The sequence below is a fragment of the Phodopus roborovskii genome, unplaced genomic scaffold (genome assembly GCF_943737965.1).
Source record: "Phodopus roborovskii unplaced genomic scaffold, PHOROB, whole genome shotgun sequence".
NCBI classification, from domain to species: Eukaryota; Metazoa; Chordata; class Mammalia; order Rodentia; family Cricetidae; genus Phodopus; species Phodopus roborovskii.
This window is the reverse complement of record NW_026125047.1, coordinates 11,838-36,247: the sequence shown is the minus strand read 5'-3', so window position 1 is coordinate 36,247 and position 24,410 is coordinate 11,838. Positions and strand designations below refer to the sequence as shown.

Sequence of the window (24,410 nt, the reverse complement as noted above, 5' to 3'; positions counted from 1 at the left end):
GTTTTAAAATGAAAATTTGAATCAGTGAGATTAAATAAATTAACTAATAAGTGTTCAAATGACATAAAAGGTTTCAGTTTTGCATTTTCTAATTGAAAAATGGAGGCTCATTTGTGTAAACATTTCTTGACAGAGCTAGCATAGTTAATTGGATAAATGTCTACTCTCTCCTAGAAAGATGTCATGTTGGAAACTGTGATTTTTACCTATATTTATCAAAGTTCTAGGAAAAATCCTAATTCAAAACAACTTATCTAACAGGTATTACCTTCAGAAACATTTCCCAAAGAAAGTCATTTTATATTGAAATAAAGTACCCAGATTATAATATTTAGATGTTTCACTGTTGAAAAATAAAAAGACAGAAAAAAGCTGCAAAACTACAGTCAAGTAAGACTTTTCCCGTTCAAGCCTCTTTGATGCAGAAGACACAAAACACAAATAAAGATAGAACAGAGTCACCATTATTATCTGTCATGGAGTACATGAACATCGCAAAAGGACTGATTTGAGACTGTGCTCTGCCTCTGTGTGGCCTTGAGTGGGGAACCAGATAATCACTGCACAGGAAAAGATTTGAGAATCAAACAGGGTGTTATGTATGCCCAGCTCTAGGAGATCAGGCAGGAATCTCATCCTGTCTTACTTGAAAGGTTTTTGTTATGAGAAGTTTTGTGCCAACCTGGTACCAGAGCCACATCAGTCCCAATTAACACCTAGAGACTCTTAGTTATAAAGCTGTTAACCAATTGCTAGAGCGCCTTATTTGATAATTCTGTCTTAAATATTAACCCATTTCTATCAATCTAAGTGTTTCCATGTGGTCTTATCTTACCAGAGGAAGGGTCCAGGCCTCTTACTTCTGTCACACCCTAAATCTTGACTCCTCTCTACTACGTCTTCCAGAATCCTCCTTGTCTCCAAGTCCCTTCTATTTTGCTTTCCTATAGGCCAACAGTGCTTTATTCATTAACCAATACGAGAAACATATTTACCGAATGACATCTCCCATCAAAAAGGTTGTTAAGACACAGCAGCCAGGATTCAGTAAGATGCATTATTCTTTCTTGCAGAATCCATGTGATGATAAACGGCACAAAGACATCTGGTCCAGGGAGAAAACTTGTGACCATTTACCAAAGTTCCTTGTAATTGGGCCTCCAGAAAACAGGTAAGGCTGGGCAGTAATGCTTCTTGCCTTGTTGTCATTATTAAGTACTTGTGGCATTATATTATAGGATCTTGTTCTGTGCCCTATGCAAGTTCGTTGCACCTCCTCATCATTCATCTGCTATCCTACAAGCCTCAAAAGACCATGCTGTTGCCATTAATTAGACTTGAACTCTAGATGCTTTAGCTATGGAGATTAAAATTGTTTAACATAAGTATCAAAGTTTTTTTTTCTTTTTGTGGCTTTGCCTAATTAATCCCTGAATTGAGTTATGAAAGGGTGACTATGATTCAAACTCAGACTATTTTATACAGCACATCAGCACTGATCTCTGTTCAGAACTATGGATGTTATTACTCACAAATTATCTTATATGTGTGTTGTTAAAAATCATTCATTAAGTATTAATGTGCTATAGACTTGTTTTCTGCTGTGTGCCAATCTCTGCAGGGCATTCTCTCTTGGTATTTTCTTGTGCACTGAAGGACAACTGTATAAGGATGTAGTAAAAGAGAATGAAAGTATTTCACCAATGAGATGACACTTTCAATTAGAATATTTTATACTTTCTTCAGTGTGTGACACTTTTATATACTTTGCTTATATCCTGATTAATTAAAGTTTTTTATTGAGTTGCTGTATCTTGAATTCACTTCTTGGACTTGAAGCACCTTCATTAGGGAGAACACAAAGCATAACACAAAACAAACAGTCACTGTAAATAACCTGCAGTGAAGACATTTGTAATACAAGCAAGTAGATCATTTTAAAGGTTGTGAGTACAATTTCCAGACTATCAGATATTGGTTGTTGAAATCTTTTCTTCCTCTAGGAATATAAATTGTATTACAACAGTGAATTAACACATATGCAGGGAGGGTGGAAAAGCAACACACATTTTCAGATATATCATGTTTTTGTTGTTTAAAATGTGCATTAATTTTCTGCCAACTCCCTACAGTACTGCTAACTTGAGAATAAATAATAAAGAAATAAAACATCCTGGGTTGTAAAGTTTTGTTAAAAATTTAATTTAAAGACAGACTCTCTATCATTTGTCATTGAATATTATTACTGCTTAGTTATGCTAGAAAACCACATGTTATTAACTATAAATCTTTTTCCTCCTTATTGTTTGTATTTATAAAACCAATATGTTATACCTTTAGATTTTAATATGTGGCCTATCCATGTGGCAATGATAAAGCTTTCAACTGTTTCTGTGGCTTTTTTTTTTTTTTTACTTTCTCAAGTAAAATAAGAAATTAAAACAGAGGAATTGCATATCAATATATATATGGCATAGATACATTACTTAATAGACAAATGGTTCTATTAATTTGAAACAACCAACCATAGATATCTTTTCTTAATATTAGTAAAGCATACATTACTGTCAAGACATCGTAAATCTTCTGAAGGGGAGTTGCAGTTATCTGCTAACTACCTACCCTTGAGCACACTTTAAATTTCAGTAACCTAAACATGATATAGTCACCCCTTGTGAGAAACATGAAGTACAAAAAAAAAAAAAAAAATGTACCTTACAAACCTCCTTTTACAGTTGGGAGAACAGAAGGATGTGAGATCCCATTTTCACACTACTGAATCCTAGAAGGGATCCTTCGCTGAGATCAACCAGGGGATGAGAGTATATGGAAGACAGAGAAATTTGGGACATAAGGCAGTTCACACCATGTCTCTACCTTCCTTTAGACAGTTTTGTACCCTCACACTCCAGAGCAGTGTTTCCATTGTGAAAGGGGATTTCTAATAGCATCACACTTAGCAGAGAATCTAAAATACCATTTGTTCAGTACTCATTTCTCATACTTTGTCTGGCTTAGTCTGGCAAATTAAAAGTAAAAGGTTGTTTGTGTAAAAACAGAGTTTCTTGAATGTTACTTAGCAAAACCCTTCCTCATTTTCCATAAACTTGTGTCAGAAGGATTGTATAACAAATGACTGACAAGAATGATAAAATAAGAGGACAAAAATACAAACATTTTGTCCCAGCAGATGTAGAATTCATGGCCGATTTTAAGAACACCAAGCCCTAGGTCTCTAATCCCTGGTAGAGTTCATTCCTTCTTTGCTACCAGGGGGAAAGGGGACACGTCACATCTTCTAGATTCTGAAGGCATGAAGGTGTAAGGCTCAAATCACAAGAGCAAAGCTGGGTACAATTTCACAGCCATTGAGATATTAAAAAATTCTTTATTCTCAGTGAGGTCATAAAATATCTATTATTGGATATTCAGCGATAACTTTTAAGCATTCATTTATCTGTGCCCTGATCCAGCCATGCTTAACCCTTAAAGATATCAAGCTATTAATTTTGCCTGTTCTTTTGTAGGTCTTTAAAAAATCAGACCACTTTCATCCCTCCTCTTTCCTCATCACCATGTAATTTTTTGTAACTCTGAAACACAATGAAGGAACCTCCTGGATATTGTGTTCCAATCCCTTTTCAGTCGACCGTTTAACTCGCTTGTCTCTAGAATGTGTGGTACTTCCTCTCACATTTTCTCCTTTGTGAACTATTGTTTTCAGGGGCAAATCAGACTCCTCTCAAAACTTTAATAACTTTTTTTTTTTCCACTGTGTTTAAAATGTTTCTTCTGGCTGGAGTTCAGGTTCTTGTCATATTGAATTCTGTTCTTAACCATCTCCCTTCCCCCTCTCTCTCAATCTGTCTCTCTCATTCTCTTTCTCCTTTACTGATTTACCTTGGTGATTATTTCTTAAATAATAATAATAAACATTTAAATGGGTGTTAGATTTGCTTAAAAATTTTTCTCCTTTAAATTCTGTCAAAAACAGTTGGCTCGGGCCCTTTACTCTACTAGCATGGAAATAAGGGGTTGTTTTTTCAGAGTCAGCAGATGTGAGATCCTGGGTAGCACACCTGTATACCACTGAATTTATAGTTCTAAGCACTCAGCAATGGAGACTCAAAGCTCCAAGCTTCCACAGCTGGAAACTGAGTGCTGTAAGTGCTCAGATCTGAGGAAGCAGTGAAACTTTAAATCCAGGAGCTGTGCATTCTGAAGGTGTAGGCTAAGCTCCAATGCTAGGACCCTCCACATGTGAAGCCCTCTGGAACTTCCAAAGTGGCAAAGCTCACTTTTTTTTTTAATGATTTGGCTCTCTGCAGCCTTTTGCTCAGGTGTTATACTTCTTTCCAGTTCCTTTGTAATATTTCCACTTTTTTTTTTGTTTCCAAAGTATCTGCTGTCAAGACATTTTTTGGAACATTTTAGCTGTATCCTGGTAATAACGTCTGGGCTTTCGAAGTCAGTATCTCTGAACTGTTTAGCTAGTGCTGTAGTATCGAAACTTTTGAATGTCAGAAACCTCATTAATAACTTCTGGAGTCACTATCTGGTCTCTTTCTAGATGCTAGGACTGGAAGATTCCATCTATTTTTTAGTGTTACTGTATCACTAATCATTAGTCAGCATGGAAACTAGGCAATGAAATAACATCTACTCACTTAAATACCATCTACTTGCCATTTTAAGGACTGTGGAGCCTGTTTACTGTGGAGACCCAGATCAAAGCTTGCTCCCTACCTTACCAAGGAATCCCCATTATGTCATATATATACCTAGAGCCTGGAAACAACCTGAGTGAGACCCTCCAGTTGCCCTATCTGTCTTTGAGACTAACAACCAGTTCACACTACTTTTGTTGCCTGTGACTTCTTGGGTATGTTTTTCCTGTTCAGACTGACATATTCTTTGTAGTTTCACTTCTAGAATCATCATAGTAGTCACAAATTCTTTTATCTGGTTTTCAATTATTTCTCTTTCAATTTTAATGGATAGTTTGGCTGGGTATAATAGTCTGGATTGATAGCTGTGACTTTTTTTAGAACTTGGAATATATCTTTCTACGCTTTCTAGATTGAAAGGTTAATGCCAAATTGTCAAATATTCAGGAAGATACTATGGTTAGGAAGCTACTACTCCATATTTTGGCTAGTTGTTGACTTTGTTAGCAGGCATTTGAGGTTATGGCCTCTATCCTATGTCTTCTGTTTCTAAACTATAGCATTTTTGTCTTCAGCAGTTTGGCCTAGGAGCTTGGAGCAAGTTTTCCTTGGCAGTGAAAAGTTGTGGAATTTAAAGATACTATATACCAGGTGGACCTCACAGACATCTACAGAACATTTCACTTAACACTAAAGAATACACATTCTTTTCAGCAACTGATCAAACTTTCTCCAAAGTTGAACACATGAAACAAGTCCCACCACATGTAGGAAAATTTGAATAACAACATGCATTCTATCTGACCACACTGGAATAAAATTAAATATTAACAGCAACAGAAATGACAGAAATAAAAACAAAAACATGAACTCATAGAAAGCAAACAACACAACCCTGAATGTTAAATATACTGGTGTCAAGAAATCAAGGAGGAAGTTTAAAATAGTCCTCAAATTTAATGAAAATGAAAACATACCATACACAAATATGTGAGATACAGCAAAACTTATAGTACCATGGTTCTATATCAAAAAAATACAAAACACTTCATTTGAAATACTTTATGATGCACCTTAATATCTTACAAAACCAAAACAATAATCCTGCAAGGTAGGAGAGAAGATACAATCACAATCAGGGATAAAATAAATAAAAATAGTTGGTGCTACAAAAAAAGCTATAAGACTGACAATATTTATTCAAATTCAGAAAAATAACCAGGAGAGTATCCAAATGAGCAAAATTGCATTTTAAAAGGGAGAGACTTCCACAAAGCCTGAGGAAATTCAAAGAATCACGAGGACATCCTTTACAAATCTGTATTTCAATAAACTGGGAAATCTAAAAGAAATGCACTCACACACACACATGCACACACTGTACCATGTATACAATATGTTAAAGACATTGTGTGTGTGTGTGTGTGTGTGTGTGTGTGTGTGTGTATAATGTGTTTCTAAAGCTAAAGTTAAAAATATTTAAAAATACCAATAGTATTTGATATGATAGAAGTAAAAACTTCTCAACTATAAAATTCCAAGGGTCCGATGGATTCCATACAGAATTCTACAAAAACTAAGGAAAGAACTGGCAATAATACTCTCAAACTATTTCATAAATAAATAAATAAAATGATGGAATGTTTCTACATTCTTTTTACAAAGTCAGTATCACCCTGATACAAAAACTTGACAAAAAAAATCTATGTAAAATAGAAGACTATAGGTCTGTCTTGCTGCTGAGTATAGATGCACAGCCTCTCAATAATACTCTTGCAAACTAAATTGAAGAACACAGCAGTAAGGCTGTCTACAAAGACCAAACTGGCTTCATCCCAGAGAGGCAGGCATTGCCCAACATATATCAGCTAACATATTTTAAATGAAGAAAGGGCTCAAAGAGTTCCAATTAAAATCTGGTGGAAAAATGAGATGTCCACTCCACCCCTATGCCTGTTCAATTTATCATTTGAACATTTGATAAGATAAATGAAGACATAAAGGGACTACAAATAGTAAAAGAAGGAGTCATAATATTCTTAATTTTAGATTGGGATTTCAACATAAAGACTGCAGTAGAAAACCACAGTTGATAAATACATTCAGTAAAGTATAAGAATATAAAATCATTATACAACATTCAATATTCTTTCTATACATAAATAACAAACATATTGATGAAGAAATAAGTAAACAAGATCTTTGAATGTTCAGATATATGTGTTTCATCTGGAATACATATGCAGGTCATGAAATTATCCAAGGTCTGGAAGGGCAAACTTTCAAGGTCAGGGAGATAGAGTGCAATTGAATAAGAGAGCAAAGGAGGATAAGAGAAGGGCTCAAAATACCTATACAGAAATTATAAAGAAATACCATTTTTTGCAACTATTGGAAAGTAAGGTCACATCAACCCAACTTGAAAAGCCACTTCAAATGTTCATAGATACCTTATAGAACCTGATGGTAAAACTCTGTTGCTAAGATACCACATACTTGAGTCATAAAACATGGAGATATCAAGTTAGTACTGACCTGTAAGCTTCATCCATTTTGATTCACTTCCATGATTCTGAATACTGCTATTGAAGGAGAAAAGAAAATAACAGGTTTTTCCCAGTTCTGCATTCCTAGTACTAATAACTAGTATAGCAAAGCACAACATATACACTAGAGAAATAGTGGCAAAAACATCCTGGGAGTAATCAGCTACTTTCTGTTGAGAATTAAGGGTTTCTCCTCAAGATGAAACCCATACCTAGAGACATTATCTGCACCATGAATCTGTGGTACTAACAAGAGAAATCACTACTATTTCTTTATCAAAAGAGAATAGTGCTAAACTCATACTAGTGACTTATTATACCCATAGATTAAGAAAAAATTTTTTGCAGTAGATGAAAATTAATAGACAAACCTTCAGCTTGTCAAGCTGTAGAACATGAGGACTGTGGACTCTGAAGGCCTGAATGAGACATCTATAACAAACCCTTTTATGGAACACCATATATCCAAGAATATATAGGTGGCACAGATTGGATTTGATGACCTATTAAAAAAAAACATGTACAAGGATGAGTGATTAGGGAAGATATATCTGGGTGTCATGAAGGAAGAAAAGGGGGTTTAATATAATAAAAATGTAATGCATTAAATTTTCAAAGAACTAGTAAAATTTGTGATAAAATAAATGTTGCAAGGTTAAAAAAAAATGGGCCTCATTTTGCAACATGCAAAGTGATACATAGAAGAAACAGCTTTCCCACAAAACCCAAGAGTGATCTGTAGCCTGCTTCTATTGCTCAAAAAGAAATAAGTCACACTTGTAATCAGATTTTAATTTTACTAATATGTGTATGCACATGGCTTCCAGTGCCACCAGCCACAAGCCGTACATAGGAATTGTACATAGGAATCAACCACAGGTAATGCATTTATACCACCTGGGGGCTGTCTGCCAAATCACTAGGGAAGTGCTTCCTGAATGAGAATAGCTTCAGAAAAAACCAAGGCACCTGAAGTTCACAAACTCCTTATAAATTCACAAACACTTATAAATTCAGTAATTAAGATCTTGTCTCAATAAGGGAAAAAGGAAGAAAGGAAGAAAGAAAGGGAGGAAGATGAAAGAAAGAAAGAAAACTTCACCCACGTTCATCATGCCCAGGGACTAGTTTTTCAAATCCTGTGTGTCCTAGTTTGCTTTCTATTCTTGTGATAAGCACCATGAACCAAAGCAACTTCAAAAGAGAGAGAAAAAAAATACAACAAAAACCCAAAACAAAAAACAAACAAGCCAAAAAGACAAAAACAAAAAACAACAAAAATTTTTATTACTAACATGCCCAGATCACAATCTATCACTGAGGGAAGAGGAGGAACTCAAGGCAGAACCTGAGGTCAAGACCCGAAGAAGAAACTAAGAGATGTTGCTTACTGGCTTGCTTCCAAGTTCACATTTATCTGTTCCTTATGCCTTATTTCCCATGACTACCTCTGCAGGAGTAGCTGGGCTCTCCCACATCAAACATTATTCAAGAATTTTTCCCTTAATCTAGCCCACCCTGCAAGAAGTATTTTCTCAGTTGAGGTGGTCTCTTTCCAGATGTCTCTAAATTGTATGGAGTTTCTCTTGTAGTTTTTTTTTTTTTAAGATTTATTAAAACAAATAAAAAAAATAACCAGTACAGTGTGCAGGTTGTCTTAGAATACTTGCCAAGGAAGATATGACTTGGCTGATAGCTCTCTGCATAAGACATCTATAAATAGAGTAAAGGTCTTTGAGTTGTCATTCATGAGGTAGAATGTCTATTTCCTATAATTTTGTTTATTCAGAGGAATAATTAGTTAAGTAAAGGGTATTCATAAAAAAGACACATGAAACTAAAGCTTTAAACAGTATTTATTGTTGCTTAAATACCATCTACTTGCCATTTTATGTGTTTTGTTCCTAATTTAACTATCGATTTAGGGCCACATATTTGATAGGTTTAAAATGCTACATGATTAATATTCCCTGCGTGCAAAGTGATGGCTCCCTTAGGTCTTTAGGTACTCAAGCCTCTGTTCACTCCTTCCATTGCCCCTGTTCTAGACTCAAATACACACATGAACTTCAAGTTTATTGAAGTCAATGCATGTGCTTTTCTGATCAAAAAAATTATCTTCAGTTATTACTCCTGTGGCATATAATAAATAACATATACTTCTATCAAGTATTTCAATCTAATTGACTGAAATTAATTGCCAAGCAGTGATTTTCTAGATTTAGTAGCCAAAAAATAGAGAGGCTATCAATACCTATGACATGACTCCAGGGGGAAATTAAAACACACATTTCTGAAATTCTACTTTGACTAGATTTCTCATCCATGTTTCTTTGCCTATGTAGCAATATTGAATCAGATACTTAGATAAATAGAAGCACAAAGGCTACTATAAATCCACTTTGATTATTATTATTATTGTTGTTGTTGTTATTCAAGACAGGGTTTCTCTGTACTGTTTTGGAGCTTGACCTTGAAGTCACTCTGTAGACCTGGCTGGCTTCAAACTCACAGAGATCTGCCTGCCTCTGCCTCCTGAGTGCTGGGATTAAAGGTGCATCACAAACACCCAGACCCATTTTGATTATTATTAAAATGAAGTGCATCTATTTAGTTATAAGAAAACACTGGAAAGAGTTGGTTTACTGAAATTTATTTTTGTTTAAAATATGACGGTGATCTTCCAATCTTTTCTTTTTTCTGACATATAACATGTATCTTCTTTTCTTTGTAACAGGAACAACTGCACTTTATTTATTTCTCCTTATGCACCCTTCCATCATCAGCAATCTCCCTAGCCCAAAAACCTTTGAAGAAGTTCAATTTTTTAATGGCAACAACTATCACAAGGGAATTGAGTGGTAAGAATAAATAACAACAACCAAAAAACAAAAAAAAAAAAAATGAACTCAAACATTAACACATGCTCTGTCATCCCAGAGCAATTACAGATGTGTGCATGGCATCTGCATAATTACAGAATAAATTTGTTATGCTCAATTCTACCACAGTGAATTAGAAATTAATTTATAATGATGATATGTTTAATCAGTGTTGCTTATAATTTGATTTGGACAGTGCAATAATGATAATATTTTTCTGGTAAGTTAATATGATTGAATAACGAACATTTTGGGGTTATTTTTCATCAGCATTATTCATAAGGATATTTAAAATTCTCTTTAAGCATACTCTTATTTTACAGTTTCTCCATTTATTTTATTAAACACATAATTTGTCTTCACAGTGATGCCTGAGGTTGCTTTATTTTGTACTCTGGGACATGTATCTTCATTAACCACATGAGCTGTGTATGTTGTATTGCAATGTAGGCAATATTTGTCATGCAAATTATAATAGAGCTTTCCCTAAACCATATCAATTCTACTCACACACACAAAAGAAACATTAATTAGCACTTGATAAATGGTGGAAAACAATTAAAACAACAATATTTTCCATAAGATAAAATAGACTAAACTTAATATTGGAGATGGTACTTAGTCTGATGATTTTTTTTTTCTGTCTGTATCCTAACTTTCCAAGAAATTATGAGCCTGGATTTGATTTCCCTAGATTTATATTCCCTGGAAATATAAGGCAAATCTCATATGAGGAAAATTGCTTTCAATACACAATTTGTAACATTTAATTTTGTGTGTTTCCATAACACATGAACCTTCTAGAATAATGGCCCAACAAGAGTAATGTTTTTGTGCAGATCTCGTCTCATCCTGAGTGAAACCATGTTCACTTTACATCTGAGATGTTACTATTCTATCTCACTTTTACATTTTGGAATTACATTAAATTATTAAAGAAAGAAAAGCAAATTTTCCCTTTTCTCTGAGCTCAAATAGAACAGAAAAATTTAAGCAAGAATACAGATGAGATTCTTCAGTACTCTTCATTTGGGAAACATAATAACAAATGTCAAAGAGGAAAATAAGTGCCTTCTATGGATTCTTAATTGCTCTCATTTTTTTCTAGAACATTTGAGAGTGAGAGAAGTGATGAGCTGTAAAGAGGGTTACACACATAATTAAAGCCTTGTACTGAATTAGCCTCAGAACATATTGATTCCATAATATACACACAGAGGAATGTTCCGACAGCATATGGAGGGGTGAACTTATGGAGGCACTGCAGGATCAACTGATAGAAAATAGTCCTTTAATTACTCTAGATAAATTATAATGTGATGATATTACTGCATATATTACCAAATTTTATAAAAAGGACAACAGCTACGACTTAATCTGTTTAATGTTTTATAGCTATTTTGACTTACATGTCTTTCTGTCTTATGAACTTCAAGCTAACCTTAAGAATCTTAGCATTCAAATCTGCAAAAACACATTTACTATTTAAAATATCTGTCAAGGAAGATGACACAATATTGTTCTGTACAGGCATAATCAGTAATTTTGGACTTGGTTTTTGACAGCAGAGGATATCAGCTCAAATCCACTGTATTATCCCATCATTCATTATAAACTCACTTAATCTACCTCGTTCTTCCCTTTGCCTTAAATGAGTCATGAGCACATAACATTATGGGTTGCTTTCACATTAGAAGTGCACAGCATGTTGACTATTTGAATGATGTTATAGCACGATAATTTGAACTTTATGCAAACGATATAAAACCTGTTCAAAATCTTCCCATTTTGGGTGGCAGAATTAAAAAAATATACTGCTCAGATTAATTTATTTTCTCTTCTTACCTGCAGGTATATGGACTTTTTCCCTACTCCTTCCAACATTACCAGTGATTTCCTATTTGAAAAGAGTGCTAACTACTTTCACTCAGAAGAGGCTCCCAAGAGAGCTGCATCTCTTGTTCCCAAAGCCAAGATCATTACTATCCTCATTGACCCCTCGGACAGGGCATATTCTTGGTACCAGGTAAGAATGAAGAAGAGTAGTGATGAGTAATTCAAGTATATATTAACTTAACCATTAAATATATGCAAAAATTATCTTAAACCAAAAGAAGACTATGTGTCTATACATCACTTTTCTATCTATCCACCCATCCATCCATCCATGCATTCTTTCATTCAACTATAAAACAACTAAATATTTAACTCACACAGTGAATTAACTTATGAGTGACTACATTCAAGTGACTCCCTTTTTAAGCAGTCATCAATTGTCAATAGCTTCGTAGCTAGGGGTGGAGCTTTGGGAGCCCCTTCCAAATCTATGCTGATATTGAGGTACCCTCCTTTGAGAAGACTCTAGCCCTGTGTCGTGTTAACATAAAGAAAGCCAGCACATAATGTATAACATGTAGGAAAGTAAACAAGAAAGGCTAAATTTTAGAAGCTATAGAAATACTAAATGAATGTAAGTTATAAAAGAGAATAAAAAGATAATTGTTTTTCTATTTCTAATTCTGGCATGGATTTTTCAGTTTTGGTGGTAGGTAAGTGCATAAAATATATTCTATACTGTAAAGTGTAAAATCAAATATGAAGTCCAACAACTTCAAATTTTCTATTTTAATTGTATAGAATTTCATTAAGAAGTATAGACTTTAGGTCTGGTTAATTTGGGTTTGTGAAATTTCTTATTTGCAAGGCTTTTATAATAGAGTTAATTAAAAAATCAAAACACTGAGGTGTAAACTTTAATTAAAAGTTTTAAATTTAAATATTGCGAGAATATTGAATGTTTAATCTATGTAGGGTAGACTGAAATGATTGCTTTATATAGATTAAATCACTTGAATGAAATAGAATGTACATAATACAGTGCTTATCAGTGACTACTTTCCAAATAAATTCTTTGGATACTCAGGTTTAAGGGAATTATTTTTTCTGATAATACTTTTTATTGCCTGTATTGCTGAAGCCAGGGCCCCAAAGTGCTCCACATTTCAAAATAATGTAGCCTATTACTTAGCTAGACCCGTCCTTCCAGTAAGGGACATAAATCTGAAGCTCAGCAGGTGTAAGTCAGAAACCAGCACGAACGTCACCTGCTACTGTAATTTCTACCCCACATTTTTATAATGGACCTCACAGAGGAACTAAAGTGCTATTTTCCTATAAAATATGTTCCTTTGTGACTTTCTGGTCATATTTTTATGCTAATCTTAGTTGCAGGCATATAAAGAAAATCTGAAGCTAAACTTACATAAGTCAATAAGAGCAGATTGAGTACACTCTGGTTACTGCTTATAACAGAAATTTTAGCCAGGCTGTACTCTATTAATATGCATATACTGCATATTAGCAATTATTTTTCCAATTATGAAATCTCTACACATTTTGTTGTCTGGACTGGATATGTCATCTGCATGTATTCAGCATTATAAATAAAATGAAATATGAGTTTCACTCATCAGGCAGTTACTTTCCACTTTTGACCTTTGACCCCTCACTAAACTATCTTGACTTGTCTAGAGTAATTTACCTGTAAAATTTACTTATAAAATAAAATAAAAATTATATGTCTTTGATATTATCTGTTACTCTACTGCCTCTCTTACTAGGCTCCATTTCTTTAAAGACAGCAATTACGCTTCACATCCATCACTATTTTTGTTGTTGTTGTTCTATGGATGAGAGGAACATATTTTCAAGCATCTGCATTATTAAATTTTTCTCTCATTTAGTTGGTCTTTGTTATTTTGCCAAATGGTAGTTTTGTGGGGAAGACTACTAAGCTTTGATACTGAAAAGCAGGAATGAAATGACACTTGGTGGCGACCAATAGAGACAAGTTTAACTTGGATGGGACATCTGAACAATGGTTACACATCGCCATCTGGGGCTTCTGCATGTATAGTTTATGCCACACAGAGGAACCACTAGAAGGAGCTTGAAAGGCACAGTAGACCAAACAACGTGTGAGACCACTGCTGTCCATCTAAATTTATATTTATCAAGCTTACTTTTTCTCTGTAGCACATTTTCATATCTAATCAGACCCTTGTAGAAAATCCTTTCACTCCATCTACTTTTGTTTACATATTTTAGAAGCAAAACAACTCTACATATATCTGCATATTACTTGACATTTACTGAAATCCTGCTATTTGAAATAAACAATGTGCCAAATGCATAGGTATATATACACAAAAATTATGCAAACATCTAAAAAGCATTTCTAACTCTACACTTTACCTTTCCTTTAAAGCACCAACGATCCCATGAAGATCCAGCTGCCCTGAGGTTCAATTTCTATGAAGTTATCTCAACAGGACATTGGGCCCCACCAGATTTAAAAACCTTGCAGAGGAGATGTCTGATACCTGGATGGTACGCAGTACACATAGAAAGATGGCTGACCTACTTTGCTACTTCCCAGGTAATGTTATGAAATTATGTTCCACTTATCATATCATGATTGCATCGCACTGACACACACAGATGTGCTTCACAGATAACCAAGAGCAATAGAGGCCATAAAAAACGTGGCTTTTTACATATTTTTTACTTTACTAATACCATCCAATGTAGTTAGATGGCTCTGAAGCACATAGTTAGGAGAGTTCTTTGATGAGTAGTTGGTTTCAAAAGAAATGTCATGTAATTCAAAATTGAAAACTCTCAAGAACTAGTATAGAATCCAACTAGCCAGAGAATTCGTAGAAGTATCCATGTGGATTCATTCAGCTTCTCTGCCACGTGAGACCCTTACTGTGAAAAAAAAGAGGTCCTTCATCTAGATGACCATAAAAAGAAGGGCTTTAGACATGGGATAGAACCACAGTAAGATCTGAGAAAAACACCCTTGATGTTCTTCTTCTTAGCCCATATTCTCCATCAGTGATCCAAAGAGAGAAAGTCAGAAACATTTTCCTCTCATTCAGGGTTTTCCCCTCAGTCATGGTTTGTAAAAATAGATGGGTCACTTTCACTTGGGTGGTCACTCTTGAGTCATTGGTCTCAAGGTTAGGGATAACATTTAGAAGGCTGAATGGTTAGCTGGTAATATACAGTAGAGATGAGAAACACCTGTCTATACTACAATTCCAGTGCTACAGACATTTTCATTTACTTCTGCGTAAAAATAAACTGAGTTCACAATTCACCAACACAAAAACAATTTCTATGGAAAATTTTAGTTATTTTTAGTTAGGAAAGAAGCAAGAAGAGCAACATTTAAATGTATTCTATGTAGTGAATGTTTTCTTCTCATTCAAAGTGGCCTGACTTATTAATGCCATACCAGGTCAAGAGGGGCAACTTGGTTGATTTAATTCAGTTTTGTTCTTCGTAAGTGACTATTTTTGGGTTTGCAGTTGCTAATTATTGATGGACAACAGCTGAGATCTGACCCAGCTACTGTGATGGATGAAGTCCAGAAGTTTCTAGGAGTTACACCTCATTATAATTACTCTGAAGCACTAACGTGAGTCTATTCTCATGCTTGATTTCACTTCCATTATTTGCCATCATAAATTATCACTAGTCTGAATGTATATAGCATCATTAATACTAGCTATGAATTTATACATCATTCTGCTACTCAGACACAAAGAAACATTCTCATTACTCTAAGGTGTCTCTTTTTGAATAACAGGACTACTTTACATTATAAAGTATAATAGGTATCATTATATTATGATAAATCTCACTTTTAAGCCTTCCTCCAATATAAATTTGTTTAGCTATTTTACGTATCTACTTTGTATACAGTGTCCTAAAAACTGAAATTACAAAGATGAAAATGATTTGTCCTCTCACAGCAAGTTGTAAGTGGAACATGGGTCTGCAATTGTGGTACAAACCATTTATCCCAGCACAGGCAGGCAGCTCTCTGAGTTCACAGCCAGCCTGGTTTATAGACTGACTTCCAGGAAAGATGGACCTACACAGAGCAAACATTGTTTTGAAAAAAGAAAACAAAAGAACAGAACAGAATAGAAAGAATAGAAATGAAACATGGTATGCCATCATTCCCTGTGAGACAGTAAACAATATTTAGTATAGATTTGGAGAAAAGCTATTTCTGGTGAGACATGACTAAACATCTACTTAACTCCAGATAGGTAACTAACAATAGATAAAATTATAAATACCACTAAAGTCCACTTTGGTGAACCAACGAGCTTTATTGTGGTTAATAGAGGAGCAGAAATATCTCAGAGACAACTATTATATCTGTCCCAGCACAGCTGACAAAAGCTAGAAAACCTGGATACTCTACAGCCTGCAGGCAGCTCTACAGGTTTGAGGTGTCCATTCCTGGTGCTTCAGTTGATGTGAGCCTCTTCTAGGCAGCTCAGTTTGTCTTTGTTTCTTTTAGACAGTTGGACTGATACCTTCTGTCACAGGCTGCTACTCTAGTCTCTGCTTCAGATAGGCTGCTTGGTCTGAGTCTTCAAGCACTGAAGTCCCTCTGACAGTCACTCTCAGATATACTTATATACTTTTGGGGAAAGAGGAACATAATGAATCTGCTCAGCTTTAGGGACTTCCTGTAGCTATTTTGAGTTGTTTATTTTACATGTTAAAGAACTTCCTTAAGTATGGAATGTTTCACTTCACCTCCCTGTAAACACACTGTCTTAAAGTATTCTTTTGTTTCATCTTATTTTTCCTACCCCATGTAGCAAGAAGTTGTTTTTCTTCAAGATGGAAAGATTTTGCCTTTGTGAAAACTATTACAGAACAAGGTCTTATTCTGCATGTATTAGAATGTTTATGGAATCATGCAGTGTAGTAATCTATTGCTGCATCACAAACCATCACTATACCTAGTGTAAGATGGCAGCCCTTTTGCCATGATTACAGGTTTCGTAGGTCAGACATTAGAAAGGAATGCATGGAGAATAGCTTGACTTTTATCCATTGATATGAAAGATCACCACCAGAAAGACTTGAGTATCTGGTTATGGCACAAATGACCAAGGACTGGAATTATCTGGAGGCTCCATCACTCAAATCTTTGGTTACTGAGTCAAAGGCTGAATTCAGTAGCATGAAGATTCTCTATATAACAAATCTCCTTTGGCTCTCTCACAATGAACTGGTTTCATTTTAAAAAGGAATGTAAAACAGAAGGACCATGTGATCTAAGATCACTATGGCTACTGTGACCTTGACAGCCACGGAGCTTGTTTCATATTTCATTCTGTTGGGCAAACCAGCAAGTAAATCAAGTCCAAATTGGAGGGATGGAAATGCAAATCCATATCTTGGCAAGGAGGGATGTACTGTGTTACAAAAGGGTATGTGAAATAGCATATGTGCTGCCCTCATATCAGAAAGATAGAGCTATCTACTCAAGTAATTTTAAAATTAGATGACCAAGTTAACAAAGAGAAGTGCTACAAGCAGCTGAAACTTACTTTAAAAGGGCATGTGCTCTACTCCTACAAGACTCCCCCAAGCTCTGATATAAAGCCTATTAAATTTTAGACGAAATTCTAACAAGCCTGATTATATAATTTCCCAGTTCACAGAAGATTAGACTCAGCAATTAGACAATTAGAGAGGGTAATGGAGGGACAGGAAAAGCAGTAATGAGATTGGGTTTTTCCTTATCCGCTAAAACAATCCTAATGAAGTTCTTACCTACACATGGAAACAGCAGCCACACGAGGCATGCCCCTGTTGATTGAGTAGACAAAGCTTCCCATAATGTGTTTTGCATTAATAGTTATTGATGTTGGCATATCTTGCCCTTCTCAGCAGTAGCCTAGGTAATGGTTCTGTCCTTTTTACTGAAAATAGTTGCTTATGGTTCAATAAACCTGTAAAGTCATAGTTATGAAGGAGAGTTTATAAACAATTACAAAATATATGGATTTTATTATATCTCACATATCACAAAATTTAACTAGTATTGGGGTTCTTAGCATAATAAATGAAGTCACATGTCAGCCAAGTCATCCTAAGAGTGGTTTAATAATTATTTGAAAGGGCTTTGAATCTTATATTCACAATAACATGCCTGTTAGGTAAAACCATAAAACAATGAATTGCTCTAACATAGAGATCTGTCTGTTAGACTTACCATCTATTATGGTAAGGACCTCATAAATGGAACAGGACCCCAAACAGAGAGGGGAAAAAAAAAACCACATGTGTTAAAATGACGTTTGGTTTTCAGGATGGCCCAGCCCCCAACAAGAAAACTCCACAACTTATGCTGAGCCCTCACACAAGCAGAGAGGGGACGTGCTGTCAGCGTGGGCCCCAAAACCTCAGCTTTGTTACCAGTGTTGTATTTTGCCTTAACATGGTTAAATATTCTCATCCTGAGGCAGAAAATGCTGTTTAGGGCCATCGTGCTACTGATGCTCCTATCTCATTTTGCACAGAAGGCCGAATTGTTATTCCTCTTGGGAAATTAGTGAAAACTAGAGGAAGGCCTGTGATACACAGGGAGCAGCTTGGAAAGTTCAGGTTGGAAATGACTCTGTCTTCTTTTATCCATTTGACCACTGATGGATCTGATTTTAATTGGGGACATGTACAAGTACAATGTGGACAGCATGGATCAGGTCTCTCTAACAATAGGTCAGGAAAGAAACTAAAGAAAATTTCCCTCTCACCATAAAAAGAACACATGTGCAGAGGCAAATTTCAGGTCTAGCAGTGTTATAGGAATGGGCTCAAGGCAACAAAATATTCTGCAACTAATTAACTTTACATCCCAGTCAATTATGCTTCATCTTCCTAAAACATCTGCTGAGCAACAAAAATGCAAACCTTTGCCATGTTTTATGCATGCAGCAAGTCCCATAGTGATAAATTTAAATCTTCCCTTCTTATTTGTTTCATTCTTTCATTTTTCCTATCTTGTTAGTACTTATCAGAAATTCTCATACATTTGACTTTACACAAAACACAGTTAGGCCACACATCCTTTCCTGTGTAACTAAGTTTCAACCAAAAAAATAAGATAGCATTAGAGTTTCTGAGAGCACCTCGGGATCTGATTGTGTCAAAGCTATAGCACTGCTTGCCTTCCAGGCCCTGGAGTCAAGGACACTGTCTGCCAGCAGGGCTCTACCAAAGTTCAATTCATCTGCAGCTGGCTATAACCATTGTAGGGAGGTTGGCATGAGCCAGGCACTGCCTGTGAAATCTGTCCCTTTTCTTGTTCTGCAAAATGGAATTGCTGCTTGGAGCATAGGTTTGCAGCTGACAGTCTTTCCTGGTCACTGCAGTGGACATACTGCCCTTCGTTGGCTTAGTGGGGCTGATTGGAGCCTTAAAATAGTGTGCGTGGTGTGTGTGTGTGTGTGTGTGTGTGTGTGTGATTTTTTGTTGTTGTTGTTTGCTTTTTAACATGTTGCTATTAGTGCAGTGCTCCATCCAGAAAAATATATACTTGATTTTCTTAAAAATAACTGTTTCACTAGGCAGTGGTGGCACACATGTGTAATCCCAGCACTTGAGAGGCGGATCTCAGTGAGTTCCAGGCCAGCCTTCTCTGCAAAGCAAGTTTCAGAACAGCCAGGACTTTTACAGAGAGAAACCCTGTCTTGAAAAACAAAATACAGAACAAAACAAGTAAACAAAAACTGTTTCATTAAATTTTTCAATATCACAAAGGCAAGTTATCAAATCTATACAGACTTGAAGGTGGTATTTGCCATTCTGACAGTTAGATAGTTGTGTGCATAGTATTATAGCATGTAGAAGCCTTTATGTACAGGATTACAGCTATGAGATTCACCCAACATGATCATCTGCCTTCAACAACAGACAAGAAGAAGGCTACATTTGACTCACCAGGTGTAGTGCCTATGTCTCAGATATGAAGACATTGTAATTAGTTATATCTTTACACATTAAAAAAATTTAAAGACACAGGAATCCATTTAAATAAAGATATTTTATGTAGGACAAGTTTATTCTTTCTGGGCACAATGTGATCTTGTTGAATGCTTTAACTATTGTAATTATGAAAACCAAACACCAAGTTCATTAGAAGTACATTAGAAGTATCATAAGAAGTACATTAATACTATTCTGTAACATTTTTACTTTCTGAATATTTAAAAAAAATTAACTGTAGAAAAGAATACAGTTTTGTTTTCAAATTGAAAGGCTTAATTACACCTATACTCAGAGAAGTATACCTACATGGAATTCAGTCCCATTAACGAAATCCATTAAATGATTTCAGAGAATTCTTTTAATATATTTATACATGCAAATCACAGTCATAAAGAAACAAACTATCTAAAAGTCTTTTATATGTAGGCTGTACTTTTAATGTTTAATGCTTTGCCTTATTATAGATTCATAACTAAAATATGTAACACAATAATTTCAATAAAAAATTGTATTGTAGGTCTGTGTACCTTTTCCCATACAGCAGAACTACTTGAAAATATGTAGTAAGACATAGAAATTTTAATATCTATTTTCATTTCTCAAATCAGCTAAACACCTGTAAAAATGAATTAAATTGAAGTAAGAAGCATACAAAAGTGTAGCTCTTTTATCTGACTGGGAAGCCTCTTTACTGAATATGATTTGCAATTATTATATGTTTTTTATATTTTAGGTTTGATCCCCAAAAGGGCTTTTGGTGTCAACTACTAGAAGGAGGAAAGACCAAATGCCTTGGGAAGAGCAAAGGCCGAAAATACCCACCCATGGATCCAGAGGTAATGTTAGCTTGGTTTGAATTACTCTGGCAAAAAGACACTGCTGTTTTAAAACTAGGAAGAAAAATCTGATTTTTTTGTTGTTGTTGATCTATCTTTGTAATCTATACTTTTATATACTTTAAAGATGTTAGAGAAAGAACTGATATACGTCAATAGAAATTGTTACCTGTTGTAATTCAACTCAGACACAATTATATTCTGAAAAGTAACTCCCTTCCACATAGTAAGGCACTTAAAAATAAATTATTTGGTAAACAATGGTAGAAAAATACCACTATGCAAAAAAAGTGAATACTGTTCTAGTTTGCTTTATATTTCTGTGATAGACATCACAACTACAAAACAACTTTGAGGAAGAAAAGGTTTATTTCAGATCATAACTTCCAGGTCACACTCCCACACTAAAAGAAGCCAAGGTAGGAACCTGAAGGCAGAAGTTGAAGCAAAGACCATAGAGGAATGCTGTTTATTGGCTTGCTTCCCCTTGGCTTGCTCAGCTACCATTCTTCTACAGTCCTGGCCATCATGCTCAGGGCTGGCACTTCCCACAGTTGGCTGGGACCTCCTGCATCAATTAAAAGTCAAGAAATGCCATATAGACATGCCCTCAGGCCAATAGAATGCAGCCACTTTATCAATTGAAGTTCTTCCTGAGATGCCTCTGGTTTGGACCAATTGACAAAAACTAACCAGCATACATACATCTGATGTCAAAAACATGCCTGATATTGAGCTAAGCTATGCAGAAAATATAAGAATAAAATGGCTACTGAAATTCATTATAGGGTGAATAATTTAGTTAGGGCTATGAGATTATAACAGGAGGCATATAATAATAATAAATTAAACTACAAAAAGACAAAAGTTATAGAAATCGTAATATGTGGAAAGATGCATTAGATCAGAGATGGTGGCTGGAAACCAGCCAGAGATTGTGAGCATTTCTCCTAAGGCAAGGTGAGCAAGGGCAGGTTGCATTCTTCATGTGTTGCTATGGTGATAGTGCCAGAAAGTCCTTAATATAGTTTTGAACTCAGTAATTTCTGAAGGGTTTCAGAAATCACTTTAATCTGCCCAAAACATCAATGTAGCATTCCCACTACTGTAAACATCTTATTCCCCATTTGAAGTGCTTACCATCTGCTTTAAGGGAAGAAACATAATGAAATGCTTGGCGAATGGTCCAAGATGAAATGTAATTGTCCTAAATCCATTTCCACAGTATACACAAAAGTTGCTAGGGAGTTTTATAAAGAAAAAAATTTATTTGTGTTTAAAATGTTAAGAAAAGCTTAGGAGAGATGGTAGCATTTCTATGCAATAGAAAAATTTGTTTGATCACTAAATATTTACACATGAAAATTTTGATTATGGGAGACAGAAAATAAAACAGAACAACATAATCTTATTTGGTGGTTGTTTGGAGAATTTAGTAGGGAAATAAAGCAAGTTAACAGTTTTCTGTTTCTGGAAGTGTGTGTGTGTGTATGTGTGTGTGTGTGTGTGTGTGTGTGTGTATGTGTGTGTGTGTGTGTGTATGTGTATGTGTGTGTTCACTCATTTATCTGGGAACTGGAATGTTAGCTCATTGTCTAAAATTAAAGTTGCAACTCCAGCACAGCCACAGTCTATCCACTGTCCTAGTCTAACTTCTGCAGAAACCTGAACACACTCAGAAACACACATATATGCATATAAAATAAATCTTTAAAAACATGGTAAAACTTTAAAAAAAATCTTTAAAAGAGACCAAACTCTTCAGGTAGATGAGGCATCTATAAAATTTTACAAGGAAGCCTAGCTTTGTAATTCTATAAAGAAAAATATCCTGAATAAAATTTTCAAATATATGTTGTGGCCAGATATTTTTATAATCAGTAATTTTTCTCATTACAGACAGGTAATCTTTTAAAATATTTAGTGTAGGAAGTAATTTTTGAAGGAAATTTGTTCATTTTTATCTTACACGTTCATGTGTATTTGGTTGTGCATTAACACCTCCTCCTTCTCTGATTTTATGCTTCAGCTTACTCTCTTATCTCCAAATGTCTAAGTGCCATAATGGTAGTTGACTCTCCTAGGACACACCTGTACCTCTTTGCTTTAGGTCTACGCTTTAGTCATAATTTCTAAAAATGTAAAATGAGCAATTAAGGAAAAATAGTAGGCGAACAGTTTGTCAACATATACTGTGATATAGTATTTCCAAAATCTGATGAGCTAAGAGTGTCCTTCAAGTCTCCCTTTTGTTTCCAGTCCAGAAACTTCCTCTCCAATTACTACCGGGACCACAACGTGGAACTCTCGGCTGCTGCACAGGTTAGGGCAGCCTCTGCCCTCCTGGCTGAGACAGGAACTGCAGAAAGTGAGATAGCACCAGCGAAGAGGACATGGCACCGAGTCACCATTAAGTAGAAAAGGCGAACGGCACGGCTTTATCCTTTTCATACGCTTGTGATTGTCAAGAGAGGACTGTGAATAAATCCCCTTCAGTGTTTTCCATAAAATGAAAACATATGCACGCACCGGCATTTATTAGAATTAATCCTTACACAAGGCTTTGGAAACAAAATATGGGGTTTGTGGCACTATCCAGTTTCTTTTCTGGGGATCATCATGCAGCTCACTTTATCTGTTAACCAGCTTTCAGGACATCACATGACCAATGTTCTGACTATATGCAAATTACCGATTAAAATTTTGAGGAAAAGATAAGTGCTACAGTGTCTATAAGTGAAGTCAGATCTAACCCACTGTCTGAATTAAGGGCTAATGTTTATATGTATCATGCATCTGTTCTGTTGATCCACCGTCCCCTTGTAGGGCAGTGAGCGCCCATGTTCATCTCAAGTTCTGGGTCATCACAAGGGCATGCCATCCTCAGAAAACTCCAGCATTATCTCTCAGAGAGCTCCAGTAAGGCAGAAGAGTGTGATTCTGAACTGCAGTACTCCAATAGACGATGGCCATTATAAATGGGCCCATTACTATACTACATGTCCAAGGTTCCCACCTTGGCAGTGATGTAGTATTTATATATATTTGTTCACTATTCTAAATAAGAAGAAACAAAACTTCATTCACCAGAAATGAACACCAAGTTGTAATGCAGGTCTAAATAGGCATTGTTCCCTCTATGTAAGAAATATGTCCAACTCTTTAAAGCATGACGTTTCATATATGCCACTATATCTACTATAATAACGTTTTACTGTCTACTTCAAGATATATCTAAAACCCCAAAGTTACCTATTTGAACATCACTAATACTCTAACCCAGTTTCATAGAAATAAAACTTACAAGTTAATTTTAAGACAAGAAGTGCTATTTTTGTTTTGAGCTACAGGTTCCTACAGTATTTGAAAATTATATAAAATCATGTTAACCGGAATGGTATCCTATTTGGCCATGATGATCTATGAAAACTTTATCATTTTAGTGATACATGAAGGTAAAATTTCACCAGAACAGTCAATCAAGGCAACTTTGGGAACATTGCCCACAAATAAATCTTTCTTCTCCAGAACAATTTTGCTAAAATTTTAAAAAATACCACCATCCCCATTGTTTTAGAATTAGTCTTTCATTAATACTATAATAAACAG

The 24,410-nt window shown here is 35.3% G+C and overlaps 1 protein-coding gene across 1 annotated transcript in view; it reads left to right on the top strand.

The window, feature by feature from the left end:
* Positions 1–23,178, top strand: part of LOC127217577 (bifunctional heparan sulfate N-deacetylase/N-sulfotransferase 4-like) — a gene marked incomplete at its 5' end in the record, with an annotated part of 99,685 nt that extends 76,507 nt beyond the window's left edge. The window contains 8 exon segments of the mRNA XM_051178586.1: positions 1,074–1,165; positions 9,946–10,074; positions 11,947–12,121; positions 14,363–14,533; positions 15,471–15,580; positions 20,699–20,801; positions 23,061–23,110; positions 23,112–23,178. Of these exon segments, the coding sequence (XP_051034543.1) occupies positions 1,074–1,165; positions 9,946–10,074; positions 11,947–12,121; positions 14,363–14,533; positions 15,471–15,580; positions 20,699–20,801; positions 23,061–23,110; positions 23,112–23,178 (897 nt within the window).
* Between the last annotated feature and the right edge of the window lie 1,232 nt (positions 23,179–24,410).